The following is a 21,562-nucleotide window of genomic DNA, read 5'->3' on the forward strand; positions in this document are numbered from 1 at the left end:
GATATGCATTATGTACGCTCAAGCAACGCACATCAACTCGCCTTCAGTGGCTGTCGCTGATAATTCTCCATACTTGGCTTTCAGCCATGTAAATTGTAAGCCCGAAAAATATGACTCACCGTTCCCTGGCGAGTCTCTTAGAAGCTGATAGCAAAGTGCATCCGGATCGGTAAATGCAGATAATCCCGTTACGGGACTCCCTTCAATTGGGAGCCTAAGCTGCAACGCTACATCCTCCAAGGTCACCGTGCACTCCCCGCACGAAAAATGAAAAGTGTGGGTCTCCGGGCGCCACCGCTCCACAAGCGCAGATATTAAATCAAAGCGCAAGACGGGGTACCGGATCTGTGCTACGGACCCAAATTCGGCTAGCTCTAAGTATGGCATCAACCGTGCATCCGGAGTATCCTTCAAAACACTCACACGGCCCCTTAAAACTCGGTACGATTCCTGATAGTGTTAAATTACAGAAAAATTTTACGATAACATTATTTCTTTGTACGTCTATCCTTTTTAAATAAATAGAACACGTGATTAATAAATAATAAATCATACCGTGTTATTAACCGCATCAGATATGTGGCTTTTGGTGCTAATCAATGAAGCCATTTGCGATGCCTGCAAGTTGAAAAAAAAGTTAGTAAAAAACTCTTACTTCGGCAATTTTTTCGTATTTTTTTCTCCGCATTTTATTACTTTAAAAAATATCTTCATTTCTAATTTTATAATTTTACATAATGTTTTAAATTTATTAATTTAGTGTGTTTTTAAAATTAATTTTACATAATGCCTGCCATTTACTCGTATTATTTAGTGTATTTAGTGCAAATTTAATTTATTAATTTAGTGTGTTTTTTTGTTTTTTATTTTTTTTAGTTTTTTTTGATATATTTTGGTAAATAAACAAAATTATATATATTTTGGTAAATAAAAAAAATATATTTCGGTAAATAAAAATTTTTTATAATATTTTGGTAAATAAAAAATATATATATTTCGGTAAATAAAAAAATTTATAATATTTTGGTAATTTTTTATTTTTTATATTATTTTTGTATAAAACCCATAATAAAACATTACAAAAAAATAAAATATTAAAAAAAACCAAAATATTATATATATTTTTTATTTACCAAAATAAAAAAAAACTAAAAACAGGTTTTTTATTTGCTGTAAGAAAAAAATCCTTATCCCTGCCATTTGCTCGTATTTTTTTCCCAATTTTTATTACTTTCAATAAAAATATTTTTATTTTATTATTTTATTACTTTATATTATTTCATTACATTTTTTAAAATATTTGTACTAGCTATTTCTCAATCTTTTAAAAAGTTAGTAATACACTATTACTTTGGCCATTTGTTCGTATTTTTCTCTCCGCATTTTATTATTTTAAAAAATATCGTCATTTTAAATTTTATAATTTTATATTTTTTTAGTGCATTATGTTTAAAATTTATTAAAGATATAATTTTTTTCCCATTTTCTTACTTTCGGTGAATATCTAATTTTCGTTTTTTCTTTTCGTATTTTATGTTTTCTTAAATATATTTATTTATCATTTTACTTTTAATGTTATTTGCCTAACAAAACTAATTTCAACATCCTAAGTCAATTTCATAAAAAAATTCCTAATCAACATATAATGTACATACCATGAATTTTTTCATGCTAAATATATCTCAAAAATTATATACCCTAAATAAAATATTAAAATACGTAAAATGTACATAATATTATTTTTTAACACACAAATATTACAAAAATCATAAATTAATAATAAAAATTACCTTATTTTCTTTTTTTCCTTCCTTCCCTCTTTTTTTTTTTCTCTTCTCCTTTCCTTTTCTTATTTTTCTTTCCTTATAAACTGCTTTTTTTTTCTTCCCCTTTCCTTTTCTTTCTTTCTTTTTCTTTCTTTCCTCTTCTTTCCTTTTCCTTCTTTTTCTTTCTTCATTTCTTTCTTCTTCTTCCCCTCTCCTTCTTCCCCCCACCAACCGACCACCCTTAAATTTAAGGGTGGTGCCACCAACAAGGACTCCTTGTTTGGTGCCGCCAACCCCCTCTCCTTGTTTGGTGCCGCCAACCTGCTTCCCTCCACCCAGGGAGTTGTAAAATCGGTCCAGTTTTTTTTTCCTGTTCTTTTATTTTTTTGTTTTTTAGTTTTTTTGATATATTTTGGTAAATAAAAAAATTTATATATATTTTGGTAAATAAAAAAATTATAGCATTTTAGTAATTTTTTATTTTTTTATATTATTTTTGTAAAAAACCCGATATTTTTAACATATGACCTATGTATTTTAATATATACTCCATGCTAAATCTAAGATAGCATTTAATTCCAAATTAATAATTAATATAATACTACATTAACACCCCCAATTAAAATGTTTTAAAATTTAAAGTGATATGATGCGATTAATATTATACTTTAATTTATTTATTTATAAAATAATTTTGTATTATTAATTAACTTCAAAAGGTTAAGATAATTAAGCTCCTGATTGTTGTTTTTAATTTTACTAAACACATTATTAAGATATTTATCAAATTTATATTGAAAAGTTGAACAAAATACTTTTTTTAGTTCATTGCACCAAATTCTTAAACTATGATTTTCATTCTAAATTCAAATCATTTTAATTACATCTTTAATTATTGAGGTTATAGCAATTGAATCCTTTCGTTACTAAAATCGTTAATTTAACGGTTAAATGACATGTTAAATTTTATGTGGCATAATTTAAAATGAAAATTTAAAAAAAATTAAATATTGTAAAAATAGATATTTAAAAAAAATATTAGTTTTAAGATTTTTAAATATTTGAAAGAAGTTTTAGCATTCACTAATTTTTCCGGTTTTATTTTATCTTTAGTTTTTATGCATCAATAATTAATTTATATAAAATTTAACTACATTAAATTAACGAAAAACACTTCATTCATTTATAGCTGGATCAAGGATTATAGTTTAGGGAGTTTTTGTTATTGCCACAAAATACATAGTTAGGTATAGCATTGGCATCCAATTCCATCTTCTTGTTTATAAGGAAAGGAAAATAGTCCAGTTGTCAGGTCTTGACTGCCAAGCGTCCTCATAGGACATATACCAGAAGTGAACAATGAATTAATTACATCTTCTTGTCTTCTTCCATATTTTCATGCAATAAATGTCATCGCCAAATCCACAGTTAGTCAGAAAAGGAAACCTCATTTATGGTCATACTGTCAGACAGACAGACATTTGAAATATAATTTTCATTTACTCACAATAACTCACAGTATCAGTAACCCCACCGGCCACCATCATCTCATCTCCTCCCTCTTCTCTCGTTGAATTTCGGACATGGAGACAAGGCAACAACCCTGCGTTGCTTCTTCGGTTATCAATGGCATTAAGGTATGGAATGGAACATGTTTCCTAGCATGTTTCAAAGATTGTATTAGGAACATGTTACATGAGTGTTTAAGACTTCTTTTCTGGTTTCTTTCTTTCTTTCTTATGTCTGCAACATCTCTTGCGGTTGCATGCAAGGACGATAGGCCGATGGCAAGAGACCAGATGGGAATTTGTGTACCAAGGATGGATCGCTTGATCGCTATGGAGATGTGCCATGTTTATATTAGGTAAGTTAACTGTCAGTAGGCTCAAGTTTTGTGGCAATAACAAAAACAATGTTTATTTTATTTTCAAATTTTAGTTTTAATTTAAATAATAATAATGAAATTGGTGATGTCAAATTTTGTTATTAATTTATTTTGTGTAATTTGTGGATTTAATTTATGTTGTTTTATTTGTTTTCTTTTAAATACTTATTTGATTATTTTTTAATTTTTATAGTTTTTGAATTTTAACATTCCAATCCTAATGAACATTAACAATTAAATTTATTAATTAAAATGATGTAACTTCCTTTTGAATATTATTTGAAACTACTAAGTTGTCCTGTCATTATGTGTTTCCGTATGAAATTTTAAAAATAATAAATTTTAATTTAATGAGTTTAATGGTTATATTTTCGAAATTTGAAAAGTACAGCTATTACATAAATTAAATATGCAAGCTTTTTATAGTACAGGGACTAATTACAAAATTTGACCATCCATTTAATTGAATGTATCAGCTTCGTCGTTCAGTACCATGTTGTCAACATGTGGTCCAAACTTTAAGACAAAAGGAGATGCTCTTTATTTGTCTCAGCCAGTTTTAAGTTACAATAATGCTTACACATACATAATTGGGGTTTCATTAGCCAACAGTAAATCAAGGACTGGTTACGCTTGCATTCGCGGCGGTGGAGGTGAATTTGGTTCTTTTTTCAAAATCTGTTCTAAGACAATCTAATGCAGAGGCAGTCAACACATTCAGTAGGTGGATGGGAACTATGTACCTTTTCTCTTTAATGGGTGCTTTTCTAAGTCATTCCTACTTGGGAAGATACCTTACATGTGTCTCATTTCAGGTTCTCTACCTTATTGTAAGTAAGCCTCACACAATTATCAATGTACTCAGTTCAGGCTTTAATGCACAAATTGAACTGGTTTTGATTGGTTTTTGTTGTTGTTTTGGTCAGGGGTTGATAGCACTATCGTTGGTCACACAATTGTCTCTACTAAAACCTCAAGGTTGTGGCAAACTAGGACAGTTATGTGAACCTCATTCATCAGCTGAAACTGTTGTATTTTATGTTGCTATATATATGATTACTTTAGGCAATGGAGCCCCTGAACCTGCATTTGCTGCATTTGGAACCGACCAGTTCGACGAGGAGGACAACACGGAAAAACAATCTAAGAATTCATTTTACAGCTATTTTTATGTGGCCTTAAACATGGGATCCTTGGTTGTTGAGACTGTGTTGGTATATATTCAGAACCTTGGGAACTGGATCTTGGGGTTCTGGATATGTGCTGCTTGTGCAGCGCTTGCATTTTGCTTGCTTTTGTGTGGGTCGTTTCAGTACCCTCCAATGGTGAAGGGATTTATGAAGTTGAAAGGAAGCAAGGCAAAAATAATGGGGTCAGAAGAATACTTCACACCAATGGCTTCAAGTATGTTCTTTTTACAGCTTATGAATTTCTTAATTTGTTTGAATTGGATGTGGTTCTTAACGTCTTAAATGTCTGAATGGCAGATATCTCGATCGAGCCTCCATTATCACCCTGGTCGACATGGTCAAACCAGCAAATCCATGGCATCTTTGCACCATCACACAAGTTGAAGTGAAGTCCATTCTAAAATTACTACCAATATGGTTCTGCACCGTTTTGTCCTCTGTAGTGTTCATACAAATGCTTTCTCTCTTTGCCGAACAAGGAGCAGCCATGAACACAACAACAATCTCAAACTTCCATATCCCACCAGCCAGCATGTTTGCATTCGACATAATAAGCACATCAACATTCATTCTATTGTATGACAAACTGATAGTTCCTTTATACATTAAGGTAACAAAAAGAGAACCCAAGCCACCATCCGAGCTACAAAGAATAGGAATCGGCATAGCCATGGCAATGGCATCCATGATAATCGCAGCCATTGTGGAGCAGCAAAGACTAAAACATGCCGGTTCTAAAAACACGAGGGGTTTAAGCATTTTCTGGCAGATCCCACAGTATGTGCTTGTGGGAGTGTCTGAAGCATTTGTGTACGTTGCCCAGATGGAATTTTTTGCGACACAAACACCTGATGGATTGAAAAGCTTGGGGATTGGGTTGTCGATGTCTTCTTCAGCAATGGTTAGTTATATATGTAGCATAATTTTGACGACAGTGATGGCCATTACATCTACGAATGGGGAAGCAGGTTGGGTTCCACCGGATTTGAATGATGGACATTTGGATCGGTACTTCTTTTTATTAGCTGCATTGACTGCTATTAACTTGGTTCTTTTTGTTATTTGTGCTAAGAGGTATAGTCCCACATCGTTTGAGAACAGAGCTGAAAACATGGAAATGGGGACACAGGAGCAAGCTAATGAAGCTTGAGCAGATAGGAGTTTTCTGTTTTTGTTTTTGGATCAAAGATCTATTTTCTACTAATATGAAAAAGACAGGTTTTTCTACGCTTAGTTTGGATGGCTAGGGACACTAGTTTCGGTAAGATTGAAAAAAAGGCAGCAGTGAGATTAATTATTATAACAATCAGATTAAAATTAGTAATGAGATATGCATTTGGGTTCAAATACAATGATGACAATGAGATGAGGGTAAAAAATAACTATTAAAGACATAATATTAAAATGATGGTATATAACTAGACTAAATTATCAAAAAATGTCGACAATTAAAAAAGTTACATGTTTAAGCCATTTTCTAGAAAAATGATGGGAATAGGCTGATTTTACATAGCATTTTCAGGTGAAATGCATAAAAGTGTATCCACGTGGAAGCGTTTTCAGCGCATCTGCAAGAAAACGCTTGCAAGTGGAAGCGTTTTTCCCCAAAGATCAACACCACAACGACTAGTTAAATAGCCGCTCCTCCATCACCTTTAATTGAACCATACTTAGATGCCGAATTTTTGCACGTGACCCTTATTGGTCGTTAGTGGAAAGGTGGAGATCCGAGATGCATATATTTTACCTTCCATGCGATGAGTGCACTATCACTCTAGAAGACATACAGTTACAGCTTGGGTTACTGGTGGACGGGCCGGTAGTGACTGGGTCAATTCACGCAGCTAATTGGAAAGACGTATGCTAGCAACTTTTAGGGTAGATTTCGAAAACCATTTTTGGAGCCCGGATAGATATAAATTGGCTAAAAATAAATTTTAGTGGGCTCGATAAGGATTAGACTGAAGTCCAAAGAGAACAACATGCTCGTGCGTACATCCTTATGATTATCGGGGGTTTTATAATGCCCGATAAGTCACGAAATCTCATCCATTTAAGGTGGCTTCTAAAATTCGTCAACTTTAGATAAGCGAATGAACTTAACTAGGGGTTAGCCGTGTTTGCGACATTGTACCGAAAGATGTGTCGGGCGACGGTACCACAAAAAATCAAAATCAGTGGTTGCATGCTACTACTACAATCATGGGCGCAGTACCGACTGCCATTTTTATGTCCTCGAACGGACTACCCTTATACATTCTCACTCGTAACAAGGTAAAATTCATTAGTTAAAATAGTTACCATAATAAAATTAGTTAAAATTTTAATTGTTGTGTTAACATATTATTTCTATAGGTGGAACTATGGGTTTAGTTACGTGAAACTACTTGACAAGTTTTGAGATATGCGGCTTCTGTTAGACCAATGATCGGAAGCAGAGATATGTATTTTTTAATTTTGAATTATATAATATTAACATAGTTCATTTAAAAATTAGTAGTATATAGATAACTAAAATTTATATTATTTTAATATAGTTTGAATGGACGCCTTACTTCGATCCGACAATTCAAGAATACATCCCGTCAAAATTCTTAGTCAATCACAACATCTAGCACACGAAAGTGCCATAGGTAGTGTACACTACCGTGGATATGCACGAGTCGGATAGAGTGTTGTGGCAATTTAGGTTCCAACAATAAATTCCAGTGGCACCCTAAGACCTCGATGATCTGCATCTTGTCGACTTGCAGGGGAGGACGGATGAGAATTGAACTACTTCTACGCCTAATATATCAACATGTGAAACAATAAGTACAAGTTTTTACCTACTCATGAGCCTATTTTCACTCCCGAGTTAGCCTGCTATCCGGAGTACATGCCATGGTTTAGGGTCCATGGCAAGTCATATCTGCTAGATGAAGATGCGAGGGGCAGGCCACCCTATACAATAAGGCCACGACGAGCGCCTAGGAATCCAAGGCGAGGAGGCCACAACGGAGTTGACAGTGCGGGTCTGTCATTGACACTGGCGCAAGAATCGACACCGATGGTCGCACCACCCCCTGGTCAGTATGACTTGACTTATTTTGGTGCTTATACTAACCCCTTCTTTTTTACACAAGCACTACACATTATACCACATTTTCCTACTTCTACTTGGATGCCAGGTATTACACACCAATCCCATCGACGTTTTTTATGACCACGATACTGATGATGACGTATAGGTTGTCTATGTTTGGCGCATCGACCGGGCGTCTGATTGTTATGCCGCTGGTGCATGGGACACAATATAGTTATATCATTACGCCGATGGTGTCGCAAACACCTTTAGGGTCATTGCTCTACCAAGGTGGACCATCTTTGCAACCACCTATTCCTAGATCGGAGGATACACAATGGCAACTGAGAAGCAACCGATCGCAATCAACTACGGACGAAGGCGAAGAAGATTAGAGGCGGAGACCACAACCTGTACCGGAGGTTGAACTAAGAAGGAATCCAACTCGCAACCGTCGACCACCGTGATATGGCACACATTCTGACCGGAGATTGGATTGATTTATTTTATTTTTGTACTTGTCATGTAAATTTTTTAACAAATACATAATTTTTTTATTGTATCGAAAGTGTCATATCTAATGGGGTCGATCGAAGTACAAAATCGATATTTAAGGGACAATACTCTCATCTGGTTGGACCTAATGATTTTTTGCCTAATACTTGTCCAAAGTTCTGACAATTGTATGTTCTGGTTAAAATCCAATTGCGCTATGTTCTCTAATAAAAAATGACCCCGCTCTCGATGTCACGCACTTCACCATCGTACTAATTAATTTGTCCATCATTTTCAACGAAATAACTTGTTCCACATGTTCGAAACAAATATATATATTATGCAAAGAAATAGTGCTGTAATTAAATATGAACAACAAAAAATGATCCTTACTTTATGCAAATTGCGTGGTAGCTCCAAATTACCCCTAATCTGCGAACTTCTCTTCTTCTGATCTTCTTTCAATTTTTTTTGCTCGTAAATGCCTTATGGCAATCAACCCTGAAATAGCTTGCTTTTATAAACCTGAGGGTGAGTGCTAATTGATTTAAAAAATTTTCTCGGGCTAGTGGGAGTTAAAATTCTTAGAGAGAAAGCGCTCCACGTATGATGCTTTTTTAGTACATGTGTAAGAAAAGCACTGAAAGTGCCTCCAGCAGGACACATTTTCTTGCCACATCAACTGAAAACGTGTCCAGCAGGAAAAGCTTTTAGTGCTTTTCTCTGACATGGACTAAAAAAATGTCCTACGTGGAACACTTTCTCTTTAAGAATTTCAACCTAAACTTTTAACCACTCAACCATCACAAATCCCGGGATATATTTTCTGAACCTATATCAGTGTTTGAAAACAATGCACTTAAATATTTAATCAAATTGAGTAGTTCGAGTTTCGATTATGATGTGAATTGAAATTTGCAATTCAAATAATTAGAATATACGATTGGTGTAAATACGATACCTCTAAAAATCGAATTAAAAAATTATTAACTTTACATCTCAAGAAATTATAAATAAATTAAAAATTAAATAAATTAATATATAAAAAATTTTAAAATTATAAAAAATAATATATAAAAAATAAAAAAACTATAATATATATAAAAACAAACTATAAACCTTAAAATCCAAAAAACCCTAAACCATAACCCTAATTAAAAAACTCTAACCCTAAATAAAACATTACACATGAAAAACGTTTCCCGCTAGCATCATTTTCAGGTGAAATGCAGAAAAGCGCTTCTAGCTGGAAGTGTTTTCCTGCACATACACTGAAAACTCTTCTATTTGGATGCGTTTTTTTTTTCATTTCACCTGAAAACGCTGTCAGCTGGGAGTGTTTTCGTAAAATCGACCTATTCCCATTATTTTTCGAGAAAATAGCCTAAACACGTAAATTTTTTTTATTCTCGGCATTTTTGGGATATTTAATCATATAACTTCAAGAAAATATTGAACTTCAAAAAATGTAAATATAATAAAAAATAAAAATATCAAAATCGTGTACATATTAAATAATAAAATATAAATATAAAATATATTTAAATTAAAGATAAATTATTAAAAATTTAAAAATATTCCTCAAATCTTTTTTTTTTCAAAATTATACATATTTATTAATAAAATATATTAAAATGATTTGATATTAATATTATATTTATTTAGAGGAAAAAAGAAGTGGAAGGAGTAAAATAGAAACTAGTCCATTCCACTAGAGATTTGTATCCCCTTTGAAAAATTGAGAAACGGTGGAGCGTGTTTCTTCCAAACAACCTCATCTATGAGGTGTGGTGAGATAGAGGGTAAATTGTTCCATAGAAGCAAACGCACGGGAGATAAACACTGATCTAGAGGTAGCTTATAGATGAGAAAAGAATTATTGGTTTAAGTTATTTTTTTAATTTAATTTCATTATAATAAGAAGGATAAAAAATATTAATTAAGAAAACTTTGTTTAGTATTTAAAATTTCAAAACTAACAAAATAATTACTCGACTGTTAAGTATCATTAATGAAGTAACGTCCGGTACGTTAAATATATCAACTCTCATATAGTAATCTTATTTGTCTGTTATAGAGAGTGATTGTTATACACTTATAACAACATATTGTTATAAAATAATAATAGTTGTAAATCTAGTTAATTCCCATCAAATAAAGAAAGTGAGAATTAAATCAACAAAATTAAAAGACGTAAAATAGGTGCATGCATTACTGCTTTTATACATTTTTTATTTTGTAATTTTTTCACATGATTAATTATGAAGTTTATAATTCTAATAAGTTCAATTAATTTGTATGAATTATCTAATTAAATTAATTAATTTATCATGAGTTATTAAATTCAAGTAATCAATTTATAAGTTTATGATGTTCCAAATTTGATTAAGGAACTTAATAGTTTGTTGAATTGATATCTTTAATTTCACTCATTAAAGATTATTTCCATTTCATAGAATATGATTAATAGATTTTTTTTCATGCAAAATTTAAACATTTTATTAAATAATATTCTAATTAAGATTATTTTTATTTAATAAATTATAATTAATAGGTTTGCTTATATGAAATAGGTATAATTTTATTAAAATTTTCAACAATATGTTATTATAGATAATTAATTTAATAAAGAATGTATTTCATAATTACGATTATTACTTATATAAGTGAAAATTGTTATAAAAAATTAAAATAATATATTTTAAAAAAACCAAAATATTCGACCTTTAAAATAATAACAATAACAATAATAATAATAAAAGAAGAAAACTTGCCCCATCGTAATCATAGGGCTTGGCTTACTTTGTGATTGTCCTGGCGTACCGTGGACCGATGACCAGAACATAAACTTTACCAAATTTTCCCAATGCTTTGCTTTGTCTGAAGATATTCCCCCCATTTTACCCGCCCAGCATCTCCAGTCAGGTAAAGTTCCTCATCCCGACAAAGCTAAACAAAATAATATTAGCAGCCCAAAATTCTACACGCTTAACTGCCTTAACTTTTGGTCTTAATGTGTTTCAATTTCTTGCATTTTTCTGTTTCTGCTTTAAAGTAAGGGCATTGAACGACAACCTTAAACGTTTGTGTTGTTGCTGGAATCTTGTTTAAAGCTTTGATGGGGTTTGCTAATTGAAAAACATGTTTTTTGCCGCTTGTTTTTCTTTACTCAAATATGTGATCATGCGTTGGGAATCGTATTCGCTATTGAGGAATTTAGAGTGGGTGTATCTGATTATTTTAGGATTAGTTGTTGAAAAGTTTATCATTTTAGTTCTTGGAATATTGCCTTTCTCTACCTGGGGTTTGTGCCTGTGAGATGGACTTGGAATGATGAATGAGGGAGTTGTATTATTCACTGGAATTTTATTTTTAACCATTTATTAATATTGTTTTCGTATTGTTTTTCCCGAAAATGTAATTTGTTAATTACTGTTGCTTTCAGGTTTTCAAGGTTATTATGGTTGCTGGATATAACCTGAAGAGGGCTCGCTGTCTTTTCAGGTATGCTCGGGAACTTTGTCTTCTGTTATACATGACATACTACTATTTGTTCTCCTGAGGCGTTTTGTAACCAGAATCCGTGCCTAATGATTCAAAGACACCGTGCAATAACGGTATTTCAAGCCTCTATATGTCTGAGTTATGTGTTAGATGTAGGAAACCCCTTTTTTTTGTATACAATTTTCAATTTCCAAGTTGCCATAGAGCAGAGCAAAATCAACCAAGTGATACTGTTAGGATTAAGACTGAGAACATGGCGGGTCTATTAAGTATTGAGATTGTTGTAGATTTGCATATAATCATGTCTAGATAGCAGTGCATTATGAAAGGCAAGTTTTCTTTATATATATACCCTTTTTCAGTTGTCTTCGATCTTATATTTACTTGTGTCCCCTCTAATATGTGCTAGATTTTATTAATAACATTGTTAAAACTTGTAGGTGTTGTAGTAGCAGTATTTTCTCTGAAAGTGTCCGTTATAAGTCTCCCCTTGGTTTGTAACAGATATGCTACCGAGTACCGACAGGTTCAAAAGATACTCAACTCCGTGAAAGCAACAGCCAAAAAGTTCACCCTCAACCAATGGAAGACAGCATGAAGCAGAATCCAGAAGCTATGGAAGCTTTTATATCCAAAATATTTACAAATATTTCCTCCCTTAAGTCGGCCTATATTCAGCTCCAAACTGCTCATACTCCTTATGACCCTGAAAAAATTCAAGTTGCTGATAAACTTATAATTTCCGAGCTGAAGAATCTATCCGAACTAAAGCACTTCTACAGAGAAAACAACCCGAAACCAGTGTCTGTTTCTCCTCAGGATTCTCACTTAGCTGTTGAGATTCAAGAGCAGCAGAGCCTGCTGAGAACCTATGAAGTTATGGTAAAGAAGTTCCAGTCTGAAATTCAGAATAAGGATTCGGAGATTCGTCAGTTGCAGCAGCAAATTGAAGAGGCAAATCAGAAGAGAGTGAAGCTAGAAAAGAACCTAAAGCTTAGGGGGTTGTCTATGAAGGAATCTGAAGGCTCGGGGGAAGCAAACGGATTCTTCCCTGCGGATTTGACCCCTGAGCTCTTTGTATCAGCCGTTGAATCTGCTTTCAAAGCTATTCATGATTTTTCTAAACCATTGATCAACATGATGAAAGCTGCTGGCTGGGACCTTGATGCTGCCGCTGACTCGATTGAACCCAATGTTGTATATGCCAAGAGAGCTCATAAAAAATATGCATTTGAGTCCCATATTTGCCAGAGAATGTTCAGTGGGTTTCAAGTGGAGAATTTCTCGATTAATTTAGATAATCTTACAGTCAATAAAGAGAGCTTCTTCCACCAATACCTGGCTCTGAGGGAGATGGATCCGTTGGACGTGCTAGGCCAGAATCCTGATTCCGTATTCGGTAAATTCTGCAGGAGCAAGTACCCTGTGGTCGTCCATCCAAAGATGGAAACTTCATTCTTCGGAAACTTGGACCAACGGAATTATGTAATCGGAGGTGGGCATCCGCGGACTCCATTTTACCAAGCCTTTCTAAAATTAGCCAAGTCTATATGGCTTTTGCATAGGCTAGCTTGTTCATTCGATCCTAACGTGAAGATCTTCCAAGTTAAAAGGGGAAGTGAATATTCAGAGGTTTATATGGCAAGTGTAGTGAACAACTTGATAATGGATGAAACTGATGAGAAACCTCAAGTTGGGCTAATGGTCATGCCTGGCTTTTGGATTGACAGCATCGTCATTCGGAGCCGAGTTTATCTTTCAGGAATGAAGGTTAATGAGTAATTACAAGCTCTATGCCAAATCTTTGTTCCAGTACGTAACATGTATTAAGCGTGTGCAGTTTTCCTTTATAATGTGTTGTTATTGCTCTCTACTTCTGTAATTGTATCACAAGTAGCTCTTTGTTTCTCGATCAATCGAACCATGTAATGTCATGATCCATGAGTATTCAGTTAATTGAATCAACCCGCATTTAGTCAAAGGATCATGTTTGAGTGAGGGCAAATTATCTTAATCCGATAAACGCTACAGATTTAATACTCTAGAAAATATATGATTAAAGATAATTGATGAAAGATATGCCAAGATTCACGTTTGATTGATTTTGCCGAGAACCCACTCATCCACATGATCTCTTTCAGGTCAAAAGTCTATCACATCCTATCCTTTTTGCTCAATCAAATGGATATATGTACATGCACCAAAAAGTCAAACAACATTCCCCACATGCTCCTATTCTGTAATAAACTGCAAATAATATTGTAAAATCAAATGGGAATTTTTACAGATAAACCATGGATGATTACTATATATATACTGAGATTTGATTATAAAAACTCATTGTTGTCTTGTAGCTCCTAATACTGCGCACTCGGCGGCAATTTAACATACCCGGCACAGAATTATTCATAAACCATATTCTTATTTTATTCTCCTTCATTACCTCGTTACACAATTATTTGGCTCTTAATCCACGTAAACTGCAAGCTACCTATGGCTTCGCATGTGGCCAGCTCTCACTGTTCTTTCTATATATATATGTTTATCCAACTTCAATTCTTCAATTTATAGTCTATATTTTTCAGCTTCACGTCTTGATCAATGGCTAAACTCAGCCTCTCCCTTCTGCTCTTCTTTTTCTTCATCTTTTGCATTAACATTGGCACGGTTGAGCCATTAAATAGAGCGGCACATTCTCAAGCTAGGACCTTCATTGAGGCGTCATGTCGGACCACACGCTATCCGGCCCTATGTGTTAAATGGCTCACTCGCCATGCTAGTTCCGATACACCACCAACCGCGCAGCAACTGACCCGTACGGCGTTGACGGTGAGCCTATACCGAGCTCGTCACGTGAGGTTGTACTTGGTGAAGGTGGCTAAAGAGCTCAAGGCAACGAAAGCCAAGGAGTATCCGGTGGTGAGAGATTGCTTGGTGCAGATAGATGATAGTGTAAGCCAGCTTAGCCAGTCGACCGGAGAGCTTTGCCGATTGGACCCCAAAGCTGAGATGATGAGCGATGACATGTATTGGCACATAGATAACGTTGATACTTGGGTTAGTACTGCCCTAACTGATGCTAGCAGTTGCGTAGATGAGTTCCCAGGGCAGAGGATGAGTAAAATGAAGGCCACCATTAAGAGCAAGGTGTTGAATGTTGCACAGTTAACAAGCAATGCACTGGCCTTATTTCACCGATATGCTGCTGCTGCCATTGAGAAGCACCCATAAGGTTGGCAGCTGGTTATCTTTTTAGAATTTGAGCTCACCTTTGTCTGTTCAATTGAAGTCGAAATATTAAGTTTTCGTCTAATAAGACTATGTTTAAACAATGGTTATCTAAATCTTAATTTGCAAGTTCTGAAAGTAGACGAAGAGCTTTAGGAATTCCTTTTGGGTTTAATTCTACAAAAACATCCTTCAAATTTTAAATTGGTCATTAACTTCGTACCATTCTAGTATTAGTAATTTATTAATCATTATCTTCAAATACCCTAATATCAACTGAGGTTTAAATACTAGGATAGATTTAAGTGAGTCAAACTTTAGACATGTTAAAAGAAAAAAAGGGAATGTGATTAGAATTTAGATGTGTGTGTGTGTGTTTTTTTAATATGCTAGGTTTAAGTAATTTATAAAATAAATATAAGTGTATTTTAAATATATTCCACATCAGCTTCATTGATATGGTATTTATAGTTTAAGGATTTATTTGAAATGTTTTCAAGATTAAAAATTAAATATGAGGATTGAATTAAAATTGCGGGGCATTCCGAATGAAGAATAAATGGGCTTCAACGATGATGCATGGAGGCCCATGCAAGACCAAACAAGCCCAAACTTAAGTGGAATTAAAATTGTAGTTTGTTAATGGAATTTTAGTTGTCTAATAATGATCCATTAACAAATTAGATAACGAGATCATATCATTGTCTTCAAAACGATTTGCAAACAAAACTGGAGATGTCACGTATGGTTTAGTTTGAACCATGATTATATCATATCTTTTTAGTCCTTTTATTATAGGGATGATTTAATGTTTTCTTAAACTGGCCATCACTTGCGATGATCCTAATATCCAAAACTATTGAGCTAAATGAAAACATAAGAATTTCACCCTTGTATATTTTAAAACTGAAAATAAATAGGTGAAAAAGTAGGCACCTTAAAACATAGAATTAGAAAAACTCAACCCAATATTCTTTTGCTTAAAAATCTAAACTTGGTAGCAAGGAAGGGCTTTACATAGTCGTTAAACCTGTTGTTTCATTCTGGGAAAAAAGAAAAAAGGGTCACTGTTATTATGTGTAGAAGCAGTATGCTATATAGGATGAAGAAACAATTAATAACATGAAGTAGAAATTACATACCCATTGCTATGGCAAAATGAGAGAATAACAATTAGAACAGCTAGACCTGCTAATACACCCACGATGAGGGCTACTGTTTTTCCAATATGATCCTCATCTTGGTGGGAGGAATCTACGCACAACAATAACAAATCAAAATGTTCCATGCACTATGTAGGGTAGAAATTATATTCTTCTTCTCTATTTCATAATTGCATGTACTTTAGTCCATATTATTGAGAGATGAGAGGAGAATTTTTGAAGAATATTTTTTTCCATGCACTATATAGGGTAGAAATTATAATGGATTATTGAAATGTTCCCCTATGCCTTCCTTATTTCTTTTTTTAATGAGGCAACACGAATCATATGGTTCTTATTCCAATTAAAGTCGGAGATGATGGCTGGAATTGACAATGTGATCATGCACAGATGTGTTCTTAGTACAGCATCGTACTGATCATAACAACAATAACCACCACTAACTTATAACACAGTGCTTATGGCATGGATATAATAATATGAAGCTTTTTTTATTTTAATAATGGAGGCGGTTTTTTCTTTCGAAGTGACGAGTATGTAGCATTACCCCCTTAATGTCTTTTACTTTATAAAAGGATCACTTGTTGACTCTTGGCCTTTGTCTAATTATCTCTAAGTGAGTCAATATCATGTAACCCTGGTTCTTCTACCCTAACAAACAGTTTCTAACCAAAAATGATCTTACTATAGTTAAAAAGGATATGAAATTAACCTGCAGAAGAGAATTCTTGATAGTATCCAGATGCCCAGTACCGAGCATAACACTGCCCCAAGAAAACATCAGCTGCCGCAGCTGATCCGCATAAGCTCTTCAGTTTCCCAACAGCATCCCCAAGGCAAGAGGAGCAATCACTCGAGCTCAAATCCCCCATACACTGGGAAAAACCCTCGACCATACCCGACGAACTGACTTTAAAACCAACACCCGCCTGCAAATCGGCTAACACTATATCTCTACGCCTAAAGAACTCCTCGTCGTTATTAACACTACTTTTACTGCATTTCTTGAACTTCAGACTTGTATCGAGTGTCCCCAAGAAACTAGCACGGTCGTATCTTAAATAACAGCCTTCTAGTTGTAATGAAGCACCGTAGGAGTAAGGGCAAACCAACCCTATCTGGTTAACGGCACTTTGCATGCATCTTGAGCAGTCGGGTCTCTGTAAATCACCCCTGCACTGGTATAAGCCATAGACGGTGGTTCCATCTGGGGGCGTTGAGCTTCCATTTCCGGTGGCATAGGTAGTGTAGGAGACTTGAGAGGCTGAGGTAACAACGGATGATAGAAAAGCGTTGAGGTTAGCTTCAAATGGGGTGTTGGGACCGTACTTTTCCTGAGAGCAACCACCATAGATGAAGATATGAGGTTTGACGAGAAGGCCATGACTGAGTCTGAGAGACAGGAAGAGAAAGAAGAATCCCAGGGCTGTGGAGTGTAAGTGAAGGCTCCCCATCATTTTTCTTTTGTGGCCCTGGATTCGTTTCTTCAATTTGGCATTGCTTTCTTTTGTTTTTGTTGGTGTAGGAGACAGTGAGTGAGAATGCTTTGCTTTTCCTTTTTGGTCATTCAATCATTCTTCAGTTCTGAGATTCCAATTAAGAAAGGGCCCATTTGGTCTTCATGGCTGCACCACAATATTTCTACCTCCATGTTCGGTAAGTAGCCATAAAGTCCAGCATATATATATAGGTTTACTTTTATTTCTGTCCCAGATTTGTATCATTGGGACTCGTAATAAGGTTGTTGGTGCGATTGATATCGATATTTCCAAGCCATTTGCATTCATCCAACCCTTTCAAAAGTAAAAAAAAAAGGGGCCTAGTATATGACTTGGTGCCAGTAGGAAGGGAGCAGATTGCTCTCGTATCAAGAAAATCAAATCACATATATTCCTACCCTACCCTTTTTAACTTTTAACAAAGGGAGGATAGGGTTTTTGAAATTAAATAAATTAAATTATTCATTTAAATAAAATTGAATTAATTTTTGTAATTGGAAAAAGAATACTTTTATTTCCTTTAATTTTATATCGTTATACTTTTATTTTTAATTTTATTTCAAATTTATTATAAAAATATTAAAAATTAAATCAAAATTTTTTTAATTAACTCAAAATATTTATTTTCTCACATGGCCAACAATCCAACATAAAATTTCCATGTCTTTTACTATTCTTAACCGGTATATATTAATTTGAGTTATATATATATTAAATGATAAAAATTGAAATGAATATCATAAACAATTTAATTTATCAATTTGGGTTTTAATTATTAATGCATATAGAATTTTAAATTTGAGTAGGTTTGAGCTTTTACTGACACGTTTGGTTCACTAGAATGAAATAGAACGGTAATGGAATTAACTAGACATAACAGTGATTTGGTTGGATTGAATGGAATGAGTATTGTAATAATATTCATTCATTTGGTTGAGAGGAATATATATGTAATACCAAAAAAAAAAAAAACTCGAATGAAAAATATGCTCTTTAATAAATTAAATTATGTTTTATTTTTGTAAAAATCATTAAAAAACTAAAAGCGTTAAATGTTGAAATGACAAATATACCATTTAGTTTTTTTTAAACATCTAATTCAATTATATTTTAGTATACTTTATTGTATACTGTTATTTTTGTATTTGCACATAACCTTATGTTTTATAAATTGAAGATCCAATTATACCACTTACATTCGTTTACTAAATATCCAACATTATATTCTGTTATAGTAGCATTATATTTTTTCTTAATAACATCGCTAGTATTGCTAAAGAGTGTTACTATCAAAATAAAAATATAGTTAAAGAAGTAGCACCAACGTAATCCAACAATCATCTCAGCATCTATCTTAACATAACAAACCGTGGTCGGCTTTTAAGAGTCTAATTATAGTAGAAAATTCATTTACACATCTACAAAAAGTGACAATATTAGTATTACATACTTCCATGCCATTATATCATCCTACAATTACATAAAAAAAAGTTATATTACTTCACCGCCACAGGAATCACACATACAAAAATTGACAGCCTACAATTACATACAAAGGGTGATATTAGTTGAAAAAATTCTCTAACTAAAAAGATAAATAATAGCAAAGACGCCACCATAATCAAGCTGAAACAACCACAATGCTAAAAGCTTCCAGAGCAAACCAATAATAAAGATGAAACAGATTTAAATCAATTGTAGCAAAATTGAATCGAGTGAAACAGTTGCTAATATTTTTCATGCTTCTTGCTGCATTTTTTTGTTTTTTGTTCTTTGTTCTTCTTGACTTAAAAACACTAACATTTTACTTTTAACTAGACAAATGACTCGTGAATGTGGGTGTTATCATTTAAGATTTTAAAATTATAGAAGTGATATCTATTGGAATGAAAGAGAGAAGTGAAAAGGATAGCAATGTTAAAAATAATTGTTAAACTCAACCTGAAAGAAATAATTTTAAAGTTGGAGAAGGGAAATTCTAATCTCGCACAAGCTAAAAATCCCAGATCTAAAATACCCTATACTTTTCAAATACTAATCATTTAAACACATAAAAAAATTGGGGATGTTTCAGAGTGGATGAATAAAGTAGTTCAAGTAAAGGAGAAAATTGGGATCTTACTTTCTGAGCTTTTCTTGTTAATTTGTAAATCGAATCAGGTTTTCTTGGTTGCCTTTTTAGATTTTGCTTGTAAATTCCCTTTTTCCCTTTTTGGAAATCAAAGGAACTACCATAATAAGCAAGTAAACTAAACAAAGAGAAAGAAATCAAGACATACACAAACCTCCGAAGTTGGATGATAAAGAGATTTACAGCCTCCAAACTAAGACTAGAGTAGAATGAGGTCAGTGGGTTTGAGATTTTCTAGTTAGGGAAGAAGCTCGGGAATAATTTATTTTTTCTCTATTCGTTAGAGCGTTGAATTGAGATTCAGAAGGGGGACCAAGGAAATAGAGTGTTAAACAGCCCCACCCATAATCCATAATTCATCCAAACCAAACCTTTGTTTTGGAGTATTTTACTGTAGAAATCGAAATCGGACCTGAATGGAATAGTCATTCACACTTTTAATCAGCATTTGGGTTGAAGATTGAAATTTTGGTTTGCATATGTAAATGGCTTATGGTTTAATTGGTTTAAAATGTCAAAACTGAAAATCCACCGAATAAACAAATTAAACTGAATATGAAAATCAATAAACCGAATAAATCAAAAATTCTGATTTTTTTTTATTTAGAATTTTCTTACATAAATCAAAACATCTAATAAGAGAGAATCCAACTGGGCTTGTTGAATATATATATATGTCCAACAAGTAGGACGAATTTCTAGTATTGTAAGCCCATTTGTCCACTATTGTTTATCCTAAAAAAAGGTTTTGATTCTTATGTTACTCATCGATGAAGATATCCATCAACTTCGGATGAAATGCAATACAAAACTTTGAATCCACTATCAATCTAATCCACAGGAATAAAACGTGTATTGAGGTCAATCAAATAACAAAAATAGGGGGGATAATTTCAAACACAAACATCAAATCTAGCAGAGTTTAACCCAAATAGTAATGCTAGTCCAGGCTACTTTATCTTACGCTTGCCATTACCCCATTGCTTCATATACTCTTTAGTTTTACACGTTCAAGTTATAAAATCTGTTCATGAATATAATTTCAATTTTTTTAATGTTGTTAGGATAATTTTTATCACCGGCTCAAAACTAGAATGAGTTTGGGCCGGATCCTAATGAGCTCGCTATCCTTTGGGGTTACACGTGCATAAGGTCATATAAATATGTGTTGTGTCTAGAGTATGATACGTGTTTATATGCATGAAGCATGTCATGTCAATGAACAATACCCATATCATATAAATATACATATACATATACCACTACTTAAGAGAGATAGAGAAGAGCACAAAACAAATGCTTATTGTAATACCCAATTTTACCCCGGGCCCAATTAATAAATAAAACCAATAAAAAAAATCCAATTCAAAGTCCATATTTAAAGTTCAGTTACAGTAGCCCGATTACAGTAATAAACTAAACCCAATTAACTAGGCCCAACTTAGCCCAATACCCAGAAGCCCGAAAAATGTTTTTAGAAACCCTAGGGTTTCTGGAACCTTCAGTCGCCACTCTTGCCCTCCGCACGCCGCGCGCTTCTGCTCTCGCCACGTCCACCGCCTCCGTACCTACAAATAGGACGAAAAAATAGCACAGAAAAAAACGGATATTGTTTTTATTTATTTATTTCGAATATT

At 33.6% G+C, this 21,562-nt stretch overlaps 4 protein-coding genes and 1 long non-coding RNA gene across 8 annotated transcripts; 3 read left to right on the forward strand and 2 right to left on the reverse strand.

The window, feature by feature from the left end:
* Window positions 1-3,295: 3,295 nt before the first annotated feature.
* Window positions 3,296-6,178, forward strand: LOC107900843 (protein NRT1/ PTR FAMILY 7.3). Of its 2 annotated transcripts, XM_041098335.1 has the most exons (5): window positions 3,296-3,403; window positions 3,547-3,630; window positions 4,128-4,481; window positions 4,578-5,055; window positions 5,139-6,176. In XM_041098335.1, the coding sequence occupies exons 4-5, from the start codon at window positions 4,910-4,912 to the stop codon at window positions 5,989-5,991; spliced, it is 999 nt and encodes a 332-aa protein (XP_040954269.1). In that variant the 5' UTR covers window positions 3,296-3,403; window positions 3,547-3,630; window positions 4,128-4,481; window positions 4,578-4,909; the 3' UTR covers window positions 5,992-6,176. The 2 variants fall into 2 exon arrangements, with proteins under 2 accessions (XP_040954269.1, XP_016682067.2); XM_016826578.2 differs by having other exon boundaries at window positions 3,296-3,630; window positions 5,139-6,178.
* A 4,979-nt stretch (window positions 6,179-11,157) lies between these two features.
* On the forward strand, window positions 11,158-13,885 carry LOC121202907 (protein GRAVITROPIC IN THE LIGHT 1). 2 transcript variants are annotated; one of them, XM_041098334.1, is made up of 3 exons: window positions 11,158-11,325; window positions 11,846-11,904; window positions 12,345-13,885. In XM_041098334.1, exon 3 carries the CDS (start codon window positions 12,487-12,489, stop codon window positions 13,684-13,686), a length of 1,200 nt encoding a protein of 399 aa, XP_040954268.1. In that variant the 5' UTR covers window positions 11,158-11,325; window positions 11,846-11,904; window positions 12,345-12,486; the 3' UTR covers window positions 13,687-13,885. The 2 variants fall into 2 exon arrangements, with proteins under 2 accessions (XP_040954268.1, XP_040954267.1); XM_041098333.1 differs by having other exon boundaries at window positions 12,409-13,885.
* A 620-nt stretch (window positions 13,886-14,505) lies between these two features.
* LOC107899900 (pectinesterase inhibitor 9) lies at window positions 14,506-15,135 on the forward strand. Its single transcript, XM_016825637.2, has one exon. The coding sequence runs from the start codon at window positions 14,506-14,508 to the stop codon at window positions 15,133-15,135; it is 630 nt and encodes a 209-aa protein (XP_016681126.2).
* A 947-nt stretch (window positions 15,136-16,082) lies between these two features.
* Window positions 16,083-17,929, reverse strand: LOC121219838 (plasmodesmata-located protein 8). Its single transcript, XM_041098336.1, has 3 exons — window positions 17,008-17,929; window positions 16,275-16,386; window positions 16,083-16,175 (listed from the first exon to the last, which is right to left on the reverse strand). The coding sequence occupies exons 1-3, from the start codon at window positions 17,750-17,752 to the stop codon at window positions 16,157-16,159; spliced, it is 876 nt and encodes a 291-aa protein (XP_040954270.1). The 5' UTR covers window positions 17,753-17,929; the 3' UTR covers window positions 16,083-16,156.
* Window positions 17,930-19,097: 1,168 nt separating this feature from the next.
* Window positions 19,098-20,385, reverse strand: LOC107900840 (uncharacterized). 2 transcript variants are annotated; one of them, XR_005916802.1, is made up of 2 exons: window positions 19,917-20,385; window positions 19,098-19,333 (listed from the first exon to the last, which is right to left on the reverse strand). It is a non-coding gene; the product is annotated as an uncharacterized lncRNA (long non-coding RNA). The 2 variants fall into 2 exon arrangements; XR_001685061.2 differs by having other exon boundaries at window positions 19,124-19,333; window positions 20,080-20,385.
* Between the last annotated feature and the right edge of the window lie 1,177 nt (window positions 20,386-21,562).

Source organism: Gossypium hirsutum, chromosome D08 (genome assembly GCF_007990345.1).
Source record: "Gossypium hirsutum isolate 1008001.06 chromosome D08, Gossypium_hirsutum_v2.1, whole genome shotgun sequence".
Lineage (NCBI taxonomy): Eukaryota > Viridiplantae > Streptophyta > Magnoliopsida > Malvales > Malvaceae > Gossypium > Gossypium hirsutum.

Excerpts from the sequence above, each read along its gene's own strand:
- LOC107900843 (XM_041098335.1), top strand. The coding sequence starts at position 4,910 with ATGTGCTGCTTGTGCAGCGCTTGCATTTTGCTTGCTTTTGTGTGGGTC. Across the intron at positions 5,056-5,138 it reads CTTCACACCAATGGCTTCAA|ATATCTCGATCGAGCCTCCA; the intron begins GTATGTTCTTTT and ends TCTGAATGGCAG.
- LOC121202907 (XM_041098334.1), top strand. The coding sequence starts at position 12,487 with ATGGAAGACAGCATGAAGCAGAATCCAGAAGCTATGGAAGCTTTTATA.
- LOC107899900 (XM_016825637.2), top strand. The coding sequence starts at position 14,506 with ATGGCTAAACTCAGCCTCTCCCTTCTGCTCTTCTTTTTCTTCATCTTT.
- LOC121219838 (XM_041098336.1), bottom strand. The coding sequence starts at position 17,752 with ATGATGGGGAGCCTTCACTTACACTCCACAGCCCTGGGATTCTTCTTT. Across the intron at positions 16,387-17,007 it reads TCAAGAATTCTCTTCTGCAG|ATTCCTCCCACCAAGATGAG; the intron begins GTTAATTTCATA and ends TGTTGTGCGTAG.